A 16,668-nucleotide genomic window follows, 5' to 3' on the forward strand; every position below is an offset into this window, starting at 1 on the left:
AAAAATCTTAATTCTCACTGTTCTCAGGTCAAATATTTACATGCGATTAAAATGCGATTAATTTCGATTAATTAATTACAAAGCCTCTAATTAATTAGATTAAAAATTTTAATCGAGTCCCGGCCCTAATATATATATATATATATATATATATATACACACACACACACACCACTTTTATTTAGAAAGGGTGCTTTAAATTCATCAATAGCGGCAGTAAAGACATTTAATATCTAATTAACAGGGATGTGATTTTTCCGGATTAATCCGGAATTCCGGATTTTTCGACCTGAAAATGTGACCTATGTCACGTATTTGCGACCGTTCGCAAATGGCGGATGGCGAAGTATTCCGGACCGCAAGATGCGTCCATGCCGACCGTGAAAGCTTTTGACATAATAAAAAAAAATGCCAAACGCTATTTCTAATAAATACATTTATATCAAGCACACTACGGTCAGCGTTTGGGTGCAATCTGTGCAGTGAGGAGAGCAGAGATCGGCAGACAGATGTAGCTTTCAGTGAGTGAAAAACGTTGATGGAAAATGCATTATTTTGGGGTTACGTCGCAAAATATTGTAAATATAATTTTTATACTGTATTTTCATACATATTTATATTTTAAACCACGACGGTGAGACAATGGATATCACACAAGCAACGTGAAAACTGCATATATTAAAGTGAAAGTAAAAACAGCGCTTTCAGCATCTAATGTGCACATTCTCTAAGAGACAATGATTGACGATTATACTTCATATGCTGATATTAATTTACTTCCCTAATATTTCTCTTCTGCAAAATAAAAAGAAACGTATTTTGTGTAGGCTAAGGGTTTTTGAAATTCGGTTCTTGAAATAAAGCTCTTCATTTTTATTGATGACTGTAGTGTTATTAGGGGTTAAGAAAGTCTTAATTATTTGAGGTGGTCTTAAATGTGGGGATTGAAAGGCAAGAATTACGATGGAACTTTATAAGGTTATCCGTTGAATAAATATGAGCGCTGCGCGTTTCAAAGTCAGCTGCGGCGCTGCTTTGTGTATCATTCTGATAGCGCCTCCTGCTGGAAGACAATAATCTGACATTTTTAATCAGCTTGTACGTCTACTGTTGTCAAAAAGACCAATGTAAACAAATCAGTCCATGGTTTTAAGCACCAAACACGTAGAGTTGTAAATGTTATCTGATGGATCGACAAGATCATGTGTTATACAAATTTAAACAATTAAGGAAATAAAATATATGTTAATTAATATAATACTTGATTGACAATAATTGTTTAAATTAATATAAGAATTGAAGGACTCTTGAAGGCTGAAATGTGAATTTATAATTTAAGAAATCTTTTTTGTTTTGTGAAATCTGCATTTCAATTGTAAATCATGCTTTTTCAGTCATTTTAATTATTTATTCATTTATTAATTAAATTTTGTTCAGGTCTTTAAAAAAGTATTTAAATGTGTAGAATTTAAGATAAAATATGCTGCAGATACCCTGGTCTCGCAAAAAAAAAAAAAAAAATTGTCCGGACCTCGGCTGGTGCGCAGGGTTCATTACCGGACCTCGAGCCGTTTTAGTTGAAGACCCCTGGATTAGATGATCGATTTTGAGTGATTTTCCACTATGGCAGGATGTTTAAGCTGCATTAACATTAATTTACTTGTATTTGTTAGCTATTAGGGATTATCTAGGGGTTGTCTTAGTATATTTTCCTGCTTTTTTGTCCTTAGCCAATCACATGCCTGAATTAATTATCACAGGGATAAATTACATTTTTTTTAAATATATTTTTAAAAAAAGGGTATATTATTTACTGTATTTTAGCAAATAAAATAACAAAATATATAAAAACAAAACATTTAGGGTCAGTAAGATTTTAATGTTTTTGAAAGAAGTCTTTTTTTGCTCACCAACACTGCATGTATTTGATCAAAACTACAGTAAAAACTGTAATATAATGATGCATGATTGCAATTTAAAATGTTTAAAAATGTTTTTTTTTTAACATTTATTTTTCCACCTCTACAGCATGCTCGTGCTCTCCATACGGTACAGTGGACAGGAAGACCACCTGTTCTCAGGTGACGGGCCAGTGTCAGTGTCTTAACCATGTCATTAACAGAGACTGCAGTGCATGTGAGCCCGGTTTCTACAACCTACAGAGCGGCAAGGGCTGTGAACGGTATTTGATTTATTTCTCACCTTCATTCTTAGTGATATAGAAAAATTGTGCATGTTTTTAAAACAAATCTTTTTTTGTTTCTCAGATGCAACTGCAATCCTATTGGCTCCACAAATGGCCAGTGTGATATCTCTAGCGGCCAATGCGAGTGTCAGCCTGGAGTCACTGGTCAACACTGTGAGCGCTGTGAAGTTAACTTCTTTGGATTCAGTTCATCGGGTTGCAAACGTACGATCTTGTCTTTCTACAGCAGTTCTACTAATTCACAATTGCTTGCTTATCTTATATTTTAGATTTGTTCCATTTACCATTGGTTCAATTGGTTTGTTTTTGCAGCTTGTGACTGTGACCCAGAAGGCTCAGAGTTGGCTCAGTGCAAGGAAGATGGGCGTTGTCAGTGTCGTCCAGGCTTTGTGGGAGCTCGCTGCGACATGTGTGAGGAGAACTACTTCTACAACCGCTCCACACCAGGTTGCCAGCAGTGTCCCAATTGTTACAGCCTGGTCAGAGACAAGGTAAGAAATCATCTTATGAATACATGACTTTTGGTTTTATAACAGAACATACAACTTCTAATAACTTTTTTTTCTGTACAGGTGAACCAGCAGAGACAGAAGCTTCATGACCTACAGAATTTGATTGATAATCTGGACAACACTGAAAACACAGTGAGCGACAAGGCCTTTGAGGACAGACTGAAGGAGGCAGAGAAAACAATAATGGACTTACTGGAAGAGGCTCAGGCTAGCAAAGGTATTGTCTGTCAATGTGATCATTTCTAAATATTTCTTATAGTTTTAATAGTTGTAATAAGAGATGTTGACATGCTATACTTCAATTTAAGTTTAAATTATATTTTAAAAATGTAATAAGCCAGATTATTAAAAGGCCAAAAAAAATGTGATTATATTTTTATTTAAAGGGATAGTTCACCCAAAAATGAAAATTCTGTCATTAATTACTCACCCTCGTGCCACCTTTCACAACTGATACTTTCAAGGCCCAGAAGGGTAGTAAGGACAATGATAAAATAGTGCAAGTGACATCAGTGGTTCAACCATAATGTTGTAAAGCTACAAGAATACTTTTTGTGTGCAAAGAAAACAAAAATAATGACTTAACAATTTCTTCTTTTTCCTGTCAGTCCCTAATAGTAGAGCAAATACATTTTACCCTACATCATCATTATTCTGTTATCTTTCATATAGAAGTGGATAAAGGCCTTTTGGACCGTCTAAACAATATTAACAAGACTCTGAATAACCAGTGGAACCGACTGCAGAATATCAAGAACACAGTGGACAACACAGGGACACAGGCAGATCGAGCACGTAACCGAGTCCGTGATGCAGAGAATCTGATCAGCACTGCTAGAGAAGAGCTGGACAAAGCCAAGGAGGCCATCAGCAAAGTGGTGAGATTTCTTTATGACAAGAGACCATTCCTAAATTCTCACAAATACCTTGAATTAATGATAGCGGAGTCCATTAAACTGTCACTTAGTTGCCAATGTTTTTGTCTGTTCCCATAGGACATTAAAATACCCACAACCTCTGGAGATCCAAACAATATGACACTTCTGGCAGAAGAAGCCCGCAAACTGTCTGAAAAGTGAGTTGCAGTATTTAATGTTGTTAATATTGATTTTCATATCAGCTTATACAGTTTTATTCAACTTTTTTTTCGCTTTTTGCACAGACATAAAGCAGATGCAGATCAGATTGAGAAGATTGCGAAGGACGCCAATGACACTTCTACTAAGGCCTATAATATGTTGAAGAAGGCACTCGATGGCGAGAACAAGACAAGCAGCGATATTGATGAACTCAACAGGAAGTATGTCTTGGACAACACATTTTATGTGACTTTCTTGTCTTGTCAAGATTCTGTCATCTCATTTTAAAGGGAACCCAGGGTATTAAGACTAGTATGGCTTAATATAATGTAAATTATATCTGATACTGAAATATATACCTGTGAAAGACTGTTATTTGAAACATTCACATCATTTTATACATATTTTGGACTATGGGGGGCGCCATTATTTCGATGACGTTAAATGGCTGCACTCGGTGAGCTACTGTCACTACCTTGCTATTTTTACCCCAATCACAACTCAAAATACACACCTCTGTAAATAAAATACTAATACGATGCCACGTCGTGTGGCTTGTGGTTGTACTTTTCAGTCGAAGGGCAACGATAAGCGATGTAAGTCTGTACTTCTTTTCCTAGCAATAAGAAGAGGAAAAAAGAATGGGAAGATGCCTGTGGACGAATAAAACTTTCTAAAGACAGGCGTCTTTGGTTTCTCCACTTTAGCCCTGATGCCTTTGAGGATTTTAGTAAACCACCGCTACTGAAAAAGCTTACAAATGGCAGAGACAGGAAACGCTAGATACCATCCTGGCAGGATGTAAACTTGCTGCCGCAGACACTGAAGAAATTTCACAGCGCGGATTTCACTCGATATCCGGGGGCATTAGGCTCCTTGTGGGAATAATCGATGGTACGACATTTGCCTCGCGCCGCATCCAGTGTAGACAGCATAATAGGTTCTAATGTCATTTATCACGTCGCATCGCGCCGCTCGCATCCGGTGTAGACACGTTGTTATGCTTATATCAATCGCCACTTGTAAGCTCTTTCAGTAGCTGTGGTTATCGAATCAGTGTTTTATTTTCCGAGTTGTGTTGCTGTAAAAATAGCAACAGATAGCGCCAGTAGCTCGCTGAGAGCAATTTTTTCACATCATAATGGTGCCTGCCATAGTCCAAAGTGTGTATAAAACCATGTGGATTTTTTAAATAACGTGAATCTTTCATGGATTTTCTACTACATATTTCAGTATTGAGGCCATACACGTTTTAATAGCTGGGGTTCCCTTTATGAAAGTTTTTCAAATGTGGAAACTAAAATGCTTTTCATATGTGTTCAGATATGTTGAAGCAAAGGATCTGGCTAAGAACCTGGAGAAACAGGCTGCGAAAGTACAGGCTGAAGCAGAAGAGGCAGGAAACAAAGCTCTGAAGATCTACGCTAACCTGACCAGCTTACCCACAATTGACACCAAAACATTAGAGGTGCTGATTTCAGAACATTTTATAATTGTTGAATTTACACAATCAACTTGGATGCATCTATAATTAAATCTCCTAAATTTCTGAATTCCCTCAGGAGGAGGCCAATAAGATAAAGAAGGAGGCATCGGATTTGGACAAACTGATAGACAAGACTGAGAAAGAGTATAACGACCTGAGAGAGGACCTGAGGGGCAAAGAAACAGAGGTCCGCAAACTACTGGAAAAAGGAAAGACAGAGCAACAGGTACATATGCTTTTTGATTTTAATGTACTCTGTCTTGGTTCTATGGAAATAGTTTTCAAAATGCAATCATGGTGGTCAATTAATTTGGAAGAAATTATGAGAGTTTTTAGTTGCTGTTCAGTTTAACAGCTCTTTCACATAGATAATACACTGGCGTTTAAAAGTTTCTTATGCTAATTAAGACTGCATTATTTGATCAAAAAAATAGTAAAAAAAAGTTTTAAAAAAAATGTATATTGTGAAATATTATTCCGATGTAAAATAATGTTTTTTCTATTTTAATATACTTTAAAATCAAATTTATACCTGAGATCAAAGCTGAATTTTCAGCATCATTACTCCAGTATTCAGTGTCACATGTTCTTTTAAAAATGATTCTACTATGCTGATTTATTACTTTTATTATCAATGTTGAAAACAGTTGTGCTGCTTAATGTTTTTTTTGGAAGCTGTGATAGTTTTTTCAGGATTTTGTGATGAACAAAAAGTTAGAAATAACAGCATTTATTTAAAATGCTAATCTTTTCTAACAATATACACTACAGTTTAAAGTTTAGGGCCAGTACATTTTTTTTTTTTTGTAAGAAATTAATACTTTTATTCAGCAAGGATGTGTTAAATTGTGTAAAAAAAGTGATATCAAAGACTTATTGTTAGAAAAATATTTATATTTTGATTTTGATTTATCACAGAATCCTGAAAAAACACAGGTTCCAAAAAAACATTATTCATACTTAAAAAAATAAAAATGTTGTCAGCACAACTGTTTCCAGCATTTATAATTCTCATAATAAATAATCATATTAGAATGATTTCTTAAGGATCATGTAATACTTAAGACTGGAGTAATGGCTGATGAAAATTCAGCTTTGCATCGCAGTATATTAAAATAGAAACCCTTATTTTATATTGTAAAAACATTTCACAATATTACTTTTTCAGTTTATTTGATCAAATAAATGCAGCCTTGATGAGCATAAGAGACTTCATTAAAAACATAAATCTTACTGATCCCAAACTTTTGAACAGCAGTGTATATAAGAGTCAATCACATGCCATGAGGCCCAGGAGCCACTTAAATGATACTGATGAGAGACAAGTGATAGCGCTGGTCATAGTCCATAGTTTCATCCTAATCTGATTGAGTTAAATGTCATGTTCTTAATGGAAGAGCTGAACCATGAACTCAGACATTGTTCTTGTGAAACCAGCTCACAGTGTGACTTAGTTTTTGAGATGTTTGATAAAGGTTGACATTTTATGAATAGCATTATTTTTAGACCAGTTAAATATATTGCATATTTGTTCCCTAACAGTATTGCTTTTCATTCCATAAGTGTTTATTTTCACCATAAACACAGTTAATTTTTGTTAGTGCAGAACTTCACCTTCTGAATGTTTCTGTTTTTCAACTCTCTTTCCGCCTCTTTCTTCAGACGGCTGATCAGTTGTTGGCACGTGCAGATGCAGCGAAGGCTTTGGCTGAGGAGGCAGCCAAAAAAGGCAAATCTACCTTCCAAGAGGCCCAGGACATACTGAACAACCTCAGAGGTGAGGGGTCTTGGGTCAGAGAGAGAGAATAAAGATCAAAATATCAATAAATACAGAAAAAATATTAATATTGTGAAATATTATTACGGTGTAAAAAAAATTTCAAATCAAATGTATTCTTGAGATCAAAGTTGAATTTTCAGCATCATTACTCCAGTATTCAGTGTCACATGATCCTTTACAAATCATTCTACTATGCTGATTTATTACTTTTATTATCAATGTTGAATTTTTTTATTAACAATGTTGTTAATGTTTTTTTGGAACCTGTGATAGTTTGTTCAGGCTTACGTGATGAATAAAAAAGTTAGAAAGAACAGCATTTATTTAAAATAGAAATCTTTTCTAACAATATACACAATATTTTAATTTTTTTGAAAGAAATTAATACTTTTATTCAGCAAGGATGTTAAATTGATTGGATGTGTTAAATTAATTAACAAAAAAGTGATAGCAAAGACTTAGAAAAAAAAATTATATTCTGATTTAATATATTTTATTCATCACAGAATCTTGGAAAAAAGTATCACAGTATCACAAAAAAAAATTGGCAGCACAACTGTTTCCAACATTAATATTATAGCCAATATCAAAAAAATAAAATAAATAAATATTAAAATAATATTACACTACCAATTAAATTTTTTTTTTTAATTTAAAGAAGTCTGTTCTGCTCACCAAGCCTGCATTTATTTTATCCAAAGTACAGCAAAAAACATTTATATATTTTTTAAATAATTGTTTTCTATTGTAGTATATTAAAAAAATTTAATCAATATTTAAAACAGTTCAGTAATTTTCTTTTCAGGATTCTTTGATGAATAGAAAGATCCGAAAGTATAAAAGATAATACTTTTATTTAGCAAGGATGCTTTAAATTAATCAAAAGTGATGATAAAGACATTTATATTGTTACCCAATATTTCTATTGCAGATAAATGCTGAATGCTTTCTATTCATCAAAGAAACTTCAAAAAAAAAAAAATCTACTTGGCTGTTTTTAACATGATAATAAATGTTTGTGAGCAGCAAATCAGAACATAAGAATGATTTGACTAAAGTAATGATGCTAAAAATTCAGTCAAAATCAGTTACATTTTAAAATATATTAAAATTGAAAACAGTCATTTTAAATGGTAAAAATATTTCAAAATTTGACTGTTTTTGCTGTACTTACTGTAGAATCAAATAAATGCAGACTTGGTTAGCAGAACGAGACTTCTTTTAAAAAAACAAAATCTTACTGTTCAAAAACTTTTGACTGGTAGTGTATATTTTTATAAATGTATTTATTATAACTTGTGATGCACTTTTAGATTTTGACAAGCGAGTGAATGACAACAAAACTGCTGCTGAGGATGCCATGAGGCGAATCCCAGAAATCAACGCGACAATCAATGAAGCCAATGAGAAGACGCGACGGGCCGAGGCGGCTTTAGGCAACGCAGCTGCTGATGCTAAAGAAGCTAAGGCAAAGGCAGAGGAAGCTGAGAAAATTGCTAACGATGTGCAGAAGGTACATGTTGACTTTCAGATGAATATCAAAACCATTTCCTTATCAAACAGTGCCTTACTTAATTTGATTTGCTTTTTCTTTCAAATCAGGGTTCGGCGAAGACAAAGGCTGATGCAGAAAAAGCTTTTGATGACACTATGAAACTGGATGGAGAGGTGAACAACATGATGGACCAGCTCACAGCTGCTGAGAAAGAGCTTGAGAAGAAGAAGGCTGAGGCGGATGCTGACATGATGATGGCGGCCATGGTGGGTTATGGCCTTGACTGTGTGTTAAAATTGTTTTTAAAAAATATTGTAGACTTTGTATTGACTTTGCTCTCCTTTACAGGCATCTGATAATGCTAAAGAAGCTGAAGGCAATGCCAGAAAAGCCAAAAATGCTGTTAGGACAGTGCTGAACACAATCAATGAATTATTAGGCCAGCTTGGTAAGACTCTCTTGTTGCTAATCAATAATCGTACATTTTTCAGACAGAAGCAATAACCAATAATTGAAAATAAGTTTGAAATTATGCTGTGTGTATTTCTTGTATCATACAAGATCCCTCGATGCCTGATCAAATATGTTACGTGTTATCATATTTTTTTTTCAGCTTATCAAGAGATTTATAAATTAAATGAAAAAACACAACTGAAAATTATATTTGTTGCCTAAATAAAGCTGAATTTAAATATATCATTTTCAGTTACATTTTTCATTTAATATTAATATTTATTTCAGCTTTATTTAGGAAACACATCATTTTTATTTAATATTAATATTTCATTTCAGATTTATATAGGCAACATATATAATTTTTATAATATAATATATAATATATAAGTTTTTCTTTTAATATTAATATGTTGCCTAAATAAAGCTGAAATTAAATTATTATTAAATTATAAACTTAACTAAAAATTATATGTTGCCTAATTCTAAAATGAAATATTATTATTATTATTATTATTATTAAATAAAAAAGCTTAACTGGAAATTATATACAGGGTTTCCGCGGGGTCTTAAAAAGTCTTAAAAAGTCTAAAATTTAAAAATCAAAATTTTAGGCCTTAAAAAGTCTTAAATTCGCTGTTCTAGGTCTTAAATAATTTTACACAGGTCTTATTTTTCCGATGTCCATGTAACGCTACGTCTAATGCTCATTTAAATTCTCTTTTTGTTGTTTCCGTGGTGTTGTAGTTCTTTATTTCACTATTCCAAATATAATTTGCTGTATTTAAACTACAAATGAGACCAGCATGCAATAACCAATCAGCTTTCTGTTATTGGCGCGAGTCTCTCTCGGATTGTACCGCAGAAGTAAAATGGATTCAACTTTTTAGCTATGGGGAAGTGCAAGTTTAGCAATACTTAGCTAGAAAAAAACTGAATATAGGGCTTGGCTAAGGCCAGTTGCTAACAACTAGATTTTTTTCTCCCTCTGTGGAAGTTACTGCGTCTTCAGAATCACAGTAGCAGAATACAGGTCAAACGACCTTTTTCTGTATATAATGTTATCAATAATAATAAGAAATATAGGTCGAGCTAGCTGACCGCCAGCATTCGAAATACTTTTAAAATGTTTGTTTTTTTTACTTGCCCGACCGAACAAACCGCCTGATTAAAACTGAAGTGACAAAAACAACTAGCGAAGCATCGAAAGGCAAGAAAGATTCATATTTTAATACATTCAACGTAAACAGAAATTGATAATGGATAGTGTATTTCTGGTCTATTTGTGACATACTTTAAAACAAATGAATGTAACGGCACTCTAAAGAAACACACTGAGGTAAAAATTTAAAATGTATAGTTTATTTATAACATGATATAGTTCAGTAATATACCAAGTGAGCTTTTTGCTGAAAATTCTCACAATTACAAATGTTACATTAATTTTAGCTCAATAAAAAAGTAGTTAGTCAAGTAGTTACTTACATATTAGACACTATGCAACATTAGCAGAAGCATTCTCCTAGCAACGTTTTGCTATAATTCAGCGTTTTGATCGAATCAGTTGAAATAACTCGCTCATGAAGTGACTTACCGCCACCTGCTGGTAGTTTAGTGTGTTTAAATGTATGCCTCCACACCCAACATTTCTAATGTATATATTTATAAATTAATAAATGTATTTAAAACATTAATCTCACTTTTAATTTTGCAGTGTAAATTATGTAATCTCACTGCTAACAGCCATTTAGAATTTATTGATAAATTCATAAAATAAATTTCAAAGGTAATGCATACATTTCAAAAGTAAAAAAAAGGCCTTTATAAAGGTAAATGAAATATGCAGATTTAAGATGTAAAAGCTAATAGAGCACTGATGAAAATATTGCTTCAGAATTTTTTTTTTTACATCAGATATTTCTATCTATTTCCATTACAGGTTCGGTCTTAAATTTCATATAAGGTGGTATTAAAAAGGTCTTAAAAAGTCTTAAATTTCACTTGTTCATATCTGCAGAAACCCTGTATATATGTTGCCTAAATAAAGCTGAAATTAAATATTAATATTAAATTAAAAACTTGAATAAAAATTCTATATATTGCCTAAATAAAACTTAATTGAAATATTAAATGAAAATTATATTTGTTGCCTAAATAAAGCTGAAATTAAATATTAATATTAAATGAAAATTATAAGTTGCCTAAATAAAGCTGAAATTAAATATTAATATTAAATGAAAAATTAAACTGATAATTATGTGTGTTGCCTAAATAAAGCTAAAATCAAATATTAATATAAAATGAAAAACTTTGCCTCAACAAAGCTAAAATTAAATAGTAATTTTAATTTAAAATAATTAAATTTAATTAATTTAAAATAACAAAAAATTATATATGTTGCCTAAATAAAGCTAAAATTAAATATTAATATTCCATGAAACATTTAACTGAAAATTATATATGTTGCCTAAATTAAGCTAAAATTAAATATTAATATTAAGTGAAAAAATAACCTGAAAATTATAGGCTGAAATTAAATATTAATATTAAATTAATAACTTAGCTAAAATTATTACGTTGCCTAAAAAAACCTGAAATCAAATATTCATATAAAATGAAATACTTAAATTTATATGAAAATTATAACTATTAAACTGAAAATTATGTTGCCTAAATAAAGCTGAAACTAAATATTAATATTAAATAAAAAATGTACTGAGAATTATATACATTGATGTGGCAACTAACTGAAATTAAATGGGTACTAAAATTACTAAAACTTGATCTGAAATAATGAATGAGAATAACAAAGTTTGTGTATTAATTTACTAAAACCAAAATGTAATATATTAAAATAATAAATATATTTAAAAAAAAATTATTAAAATACAATTTTTAAATATTTTTAATATAATATAACATAAAAATAACATGTCAAAATGTCATCCAAGATGTTCATGTCTGTCTTTCTTCAGCTGTAAAGAAATGGTGTTTTTTGAGGAAAACATTTCAGGATTTCTCTCCATATAGGGGACTTCTATGGTGCCCCTGAGTTTAAACTTCCAAAATGCAGTTTAAATGCAGCTTCAAATCGCTCTAAACGATCATAGCCGAGGAAAAAAAGGTCTTATCTAGCAAAACGATTGGTTATTTTCTAAAAACATTTACAATTTATACACTTTTTTTTTTCAATCTCAAATGCTCATCTTGTCTAGCTCGGCAAGACGAGCGTTTGAGATTTAAAAAAAAAAAAAAAGTGTATAAATTGTAAATGTTTTTAGAAAATAACTGATCGTTTTGCTAGATAAGACCTTTTTTTCCTCGGCTATGATCGTTTAGAGCGATTTGAAGCTGCATTTTGGAAATTCAAACTCGGGGGCACTATAGAAGTCCATTATATGGAGAGAAATCCTGAGAAGTTTTTACTCAAAAAACAATTTCCTTACGACTGAAGAAAGAAATACATGAACATCTTGGATGACAAGGGGGTGAGTACATTATCTGTAAATTTTTGTCCTGAAAGTGAACTACTCCTTTAAACCACTGTTGATAAATAATTATACCCCATCGATAATCATTTGTTTTGTTATTTTGTGTCAGTTCTCTGAGTTTATACATACATTTTAATATAACACCACGTTATCCTCTTCCAGGCAACATCGATAAGGTGGATCTGAGCAAGCTGAATCAGATCGATAACGCTCTTAAAGATGCCAAGGACAAGATGGCAGGCAGCGAGCTGGACAAGAAGCTGAAGGAGCTGAACGACATTGCCAAGAGCCAGGAAGACATGATCAGCGACTACGACCGTCAGATCCGCGAGATCCGAGCGGACATCGCCAACCTCAACGACATCAAGAACACTCTGCCAGAAGGCTGCTTCAACACTCCGTCTCTAGAGCGGCCTTAACCTTCTCCACGCCACAGCGCTACGTCTGCCTTACACTCCCTGTGTTCTTCAACATCCCCTCGTCCGTGCCGCGGACCTCCGCTGACACCACCCTCAACCAAAACAGCCTTTGTTTTGTTTCCAATTCTTTTACGACATTTTATTTCCTTTTATTAGGTTATCGTTTGTGTACTTCTACACGTTTCTTCGAAATCATGTTTTACAAACGGAAGACAAAAGCAGCTTTTCATTTTTTTGATATGCAGAAATGCTACGTGAAGAGAACTCCAAGTAATGGCCGTGTGTGTGTGTGTGTGTGTGCGTGTGTGTGTGTGTGTGTATTTGTGTGTGCGCGAGCTGTTAGAGGCCTTGCGCCTCTCGAGTTGAACCCACATGACTGCACCACCTCCAGCTCTTCCTCTCAAACCTCAAATCCAATCAGAATTACCACCTAATCAGACGTTTGTTTGAGGAAGTTTGCTACTTAAGCTAGTGTATATCATCATCGGTAACTCTATTCGCTCAAAGCTAACAGTGAAGGAATCTTAATTTGTTCGTAGCACGCGTCTACTTTCGGCCCTCGTGGTATGCAGAGTGAGTCGAACACGTAAATACAGTATTTCAGTTCGTGTGTATATAAATAGTTCAGTCCCTGCATGGCTCAGCTGACTTCATACATTTCACGGTTGCCAGATATTTCAGTTTTGTGTTTGTTTTGATTTTCCAGACGCTGCTGCTTATTACAGATGTCCTGCAAAACACATTAACATGAGCAAAACTCAACACTATGCAACTTTGTACATTGGCGTAGCAAGACTTTTATCTGATACACTGGTGCTAATAATTATTTCAAATGTTCTATTTTTGTGTGAATGTTTTTTCTTCTTTTTTTATTATAATATAGAGTTGAGGAACTGTTATTTGTGTAAATATGCTTAAATGATTCAGGAATGGCTGATTTTTAAACCCAAGACCCAACCAGCCACTTCATCGGTTCATTCGTGAGAAAAAAAAAAAATCTGCCAAAACTTCTGCATAATATATATAATTATATATATATATAATATGTTCTGTGGTATAATACGCTTGCCTGTATACATGGCTCAGTGTTGCATCATAGCTCTATCATTTATTTTATTTGTGGTTAATTTTTAGCGGATGGTGATGCGTAATGTCTTGACCCTTTTAACTTGCACACCCCCAAACATCCACATATGTCTCTAATATTTCATATTTATCGGAATTATTTGCTTTACTCGAGATGGTAAGCTTAATCATCTTTTTTAGTGCCTAAACGTTTGGACGTAATCCTCTGAATGTGGACGTGGAAGAGATCTTTTAAAGTCCAAATGATGGTTTAGTACATTTCACTGTTTGTTTCTTACTGTTACCGCATACATAGTTCCTTTAGTTACAGGTTTGCTAAATTGAGCGGTTCCTCAGATTCGACTATGGAAAGTGCCACTATAAAGCATATAGATTAGATGTAGACCTCCCCTCTCTACCACTGTGGACATAAGTGCAACACGTACACGTTTATGTATAAAACAGTATTTTTAATTTATAAAGTATCAAGTATTTGTGATCTGTTGTTCTGCAGTTAGAGTATGTGTTTGCTGCACAGTCTTTATGTGGTCCTTTGGTTCTAGACAGAGTGTAATGGTTTTTAAAGACTCCCTTCCCTCTGTTGTAATCAAAAGGCATTCACAAACACACCCAAAGGACCTGACTGACACACCTCTGCTTGTTACCCATTTGCCTGTAAATTCAATCGTAACATTTAAATAATAAACAGTGGTTATTACAGGACTTGCTGATGTGTGATTCTGCTTCATTTTGTGTGTTTTAGTGGATTTTCAACTTTTTGAGGTCAAGAATCCCCAAATGTAAACATTTAAACTGTACAAAACATTTTTTTTTTTTTTACTGAGGCCTGCTTAGCTTCAGTAAGGAATCAGAATCTGGCTAATGCATGCAACAGTTGAACTTGGTTTCTTCGTCGTAATAAAGCTGCTCTAATAGAGGGGTAGCACATCCTGACAGGCTCAATAAGGCCAGCAGAATGTACTTCCACCTAGTAAGACTTTTGAACCCATAAGTACATGTCAGGGAATGAGCACCCCCTGCTGGCCAGACTAAAACTACCCCCAGCAGCAAACTAGTTTTTCTCAATAGGGCCGGCAGGATGCGCTACCACCTCAATAAATGAGGTCAAATTCAGTAAACTAGTTTTATTACAAAGGTAGCGCATCCTGACAGGCTCAATACGGCCAACAGAATACGCTACCACTATAATAAATGAGGTCAAATTCATAAATATTGTAGGGAATTAATGGCCACAGAAAGTCAGGAGGCCAGTTTAATGCCTCATCCAAAGAGCGTTCCTTTTTACAGGGGGCTCTTTAAGGCTTCATCAGAAAGTGGCTATTTTTCACAGAGGTCGTTTTTGTTATATTTGGATTTTGGATCCATAAAGTACATGTCAGGGAATGAGCACCCCCTGCTGGCGGGGCTAAAAGTACCTCAAGCAGCAAACTAGTTTTCCACAAGAGGTCTCCCTTCCATGTACTGATCAGGCTCAGGCCTGCTTAGCTTTAATGAGGAATCAGAATCTGACTTATGCATACAACAGTTGAACTTGGCTTTTTCGCCTTCAATAAGGCTTCTCTAATAGAGGAGTAGCGCATCCTGACAGGCTCAATAAGGCCAGTAGAATGTACTTCCACCTAGTAGGATTTTTGAACCCATAAGTACATGTCAGGGAATGAGCACACGCTGCTGGTCAGACTTAAACTACCTCCAGCAGCAAATTAGTTTTTCATAAAGGTAGCGCATCCTGACAAGCTCAATAAGGCCGGCAAGATGCGCTACCACCTCAATAAATGAGGTCAAATTCAGTAAAATAGTTTTATTACAAAGGTAGCGCATACTGACAGGCTGAATACGGCCAACAGAATACACTACCAGTTCAATAAATGAGGTCAAACTTATAAATAATGTAGGGAATTAATGACCACAGAAAGTCAGGAGGCCAGTTTAATGCCTCATCCTTTTTACAGGGGGTGGTTTAAGGCTTCATCAAAAAGTGGCTAGTTTTCACAGTCAGAGGTCGTTTTATTATATTTGACTTTTGGATCCATAAACTACGTCAGGGAATGAGCACCCCCTACTGGCCAGACTAAAAGTACCTCAAGCATCAAACTTGTTTTCCACAAGGGGTCTCTTATCCATGTACTGACCAGGCTCAGGCCTGCTTAATTTTAGTGAGGAACCAGAATGTGGCTAATGCATGCAACAGTTGAACTTGTTTTCTTCCCCTTTAATAAAGCTGCTCTAATAGAGGAGTAGCGCATCCTGACAGGCTCAATAAGGCCAGCAGAATGTACTTTCACCTAGTAGGACTTTTGAACCCATAAGTATATGTCAGGGAATGAGCACCCCCTGCTGGCCGGTCTAAAACTACCTCCAGCAGCAAACTAGTTTTTCACAAAGGTGGCGCATCCTGCCAGGCTCAATAGGGCCGGCAGGGTGTGCTACCACCACAATAAATGAGGTCAAATTTATTAATAATGTAGGGGATTAATGACCACAGAAAGTCAGGAGGTCAGTTTAATGCCTCATCCAAAGAACGTTCCTTTTTACAGGGGGCGGTTTAAGGCTTCATCAAAAAGTGGCTATTTTTCACAGTCAGAGGTCGTTTTATTATATTGGACTTTTGGATCCATAAAGTACATGTCAGGAAAACAGCACCCCCTGCTGGCCGGGCTA

General features: G+C 34.3%; 1 protein-coding gene across 1 annotated transcript in view; it reads left to right on the forward strand.

Annotated features, from left to right (window-relative positions):
• Positions 1–14,709, forward strand: part of lamc1 (laminin, gamma 1) — a 37,735-nt gene extending 23,026 nt beyond the window's left edge. The window contains exons 16-29 of the mRNA XM_073847869.1: positions 2,029–2,182; positions 2,268–2,410; positions 2,519–2,697; positions 2,779–2,935; positions 3,391–3,596; positions 3,714–3,793; positions 3,881–4,018; positions 5,121–5,265; positions 5,360–5,509; positions 6,946–7,060; positions 8,377–8,576; positions 8,666–8,824; positions 8,907–9,006; positions 12,665–14,709. Coding sequence (XP_073703970.1) covers positions 2,029–2,182; positions 2,268–2,410; positions 2,519–2,697; positions 2,779–2,935; positions 3,391–3,596; positions 3,714–3,793; positions 3,881–4,018; positions 5,121–5,265; positions 5,360–5,509; positions 6,946–7,060; positions 8,377–8,576; positions 8,666–8,824; positions 8,907–9,006; positions 12,665–12,921 — 2,183 coding nt within the window. The 3' untranslated portion in view covers positions 12,922–14,709. The remainder of the gene's footprint in view (positions 1–2,028; positions 2,183–2,267; positions 2,411–2,518; positions 2,698–2,778; positions 2,936–3,390; positions 3,597–3,713; positions 3,794–3,880; positions 4,019–5,120; positions 5,266–5,359; positions 5,510–6,945; positions 7,061–8,376; positions 8,577–8,665; positions 8,825–8,906; positions 9,007–12,664) is intronic.
• The last annotated feature ends 1,959 nt before the right edge of the window (positions 14,710–16,668 follow it).

This window comes from Garra rufa, chromosome 9 (genome assembly GCF_049309525.1).
Source record: "Garra rufa chromosome 9, GarRuf1.0, whole genome shotgun sequence".
NCBI lineage: Eukaryota > Metazoa > Chordata > Actinopteri > Cypriniformes > Cyprinidae > Garra > Garra rufa.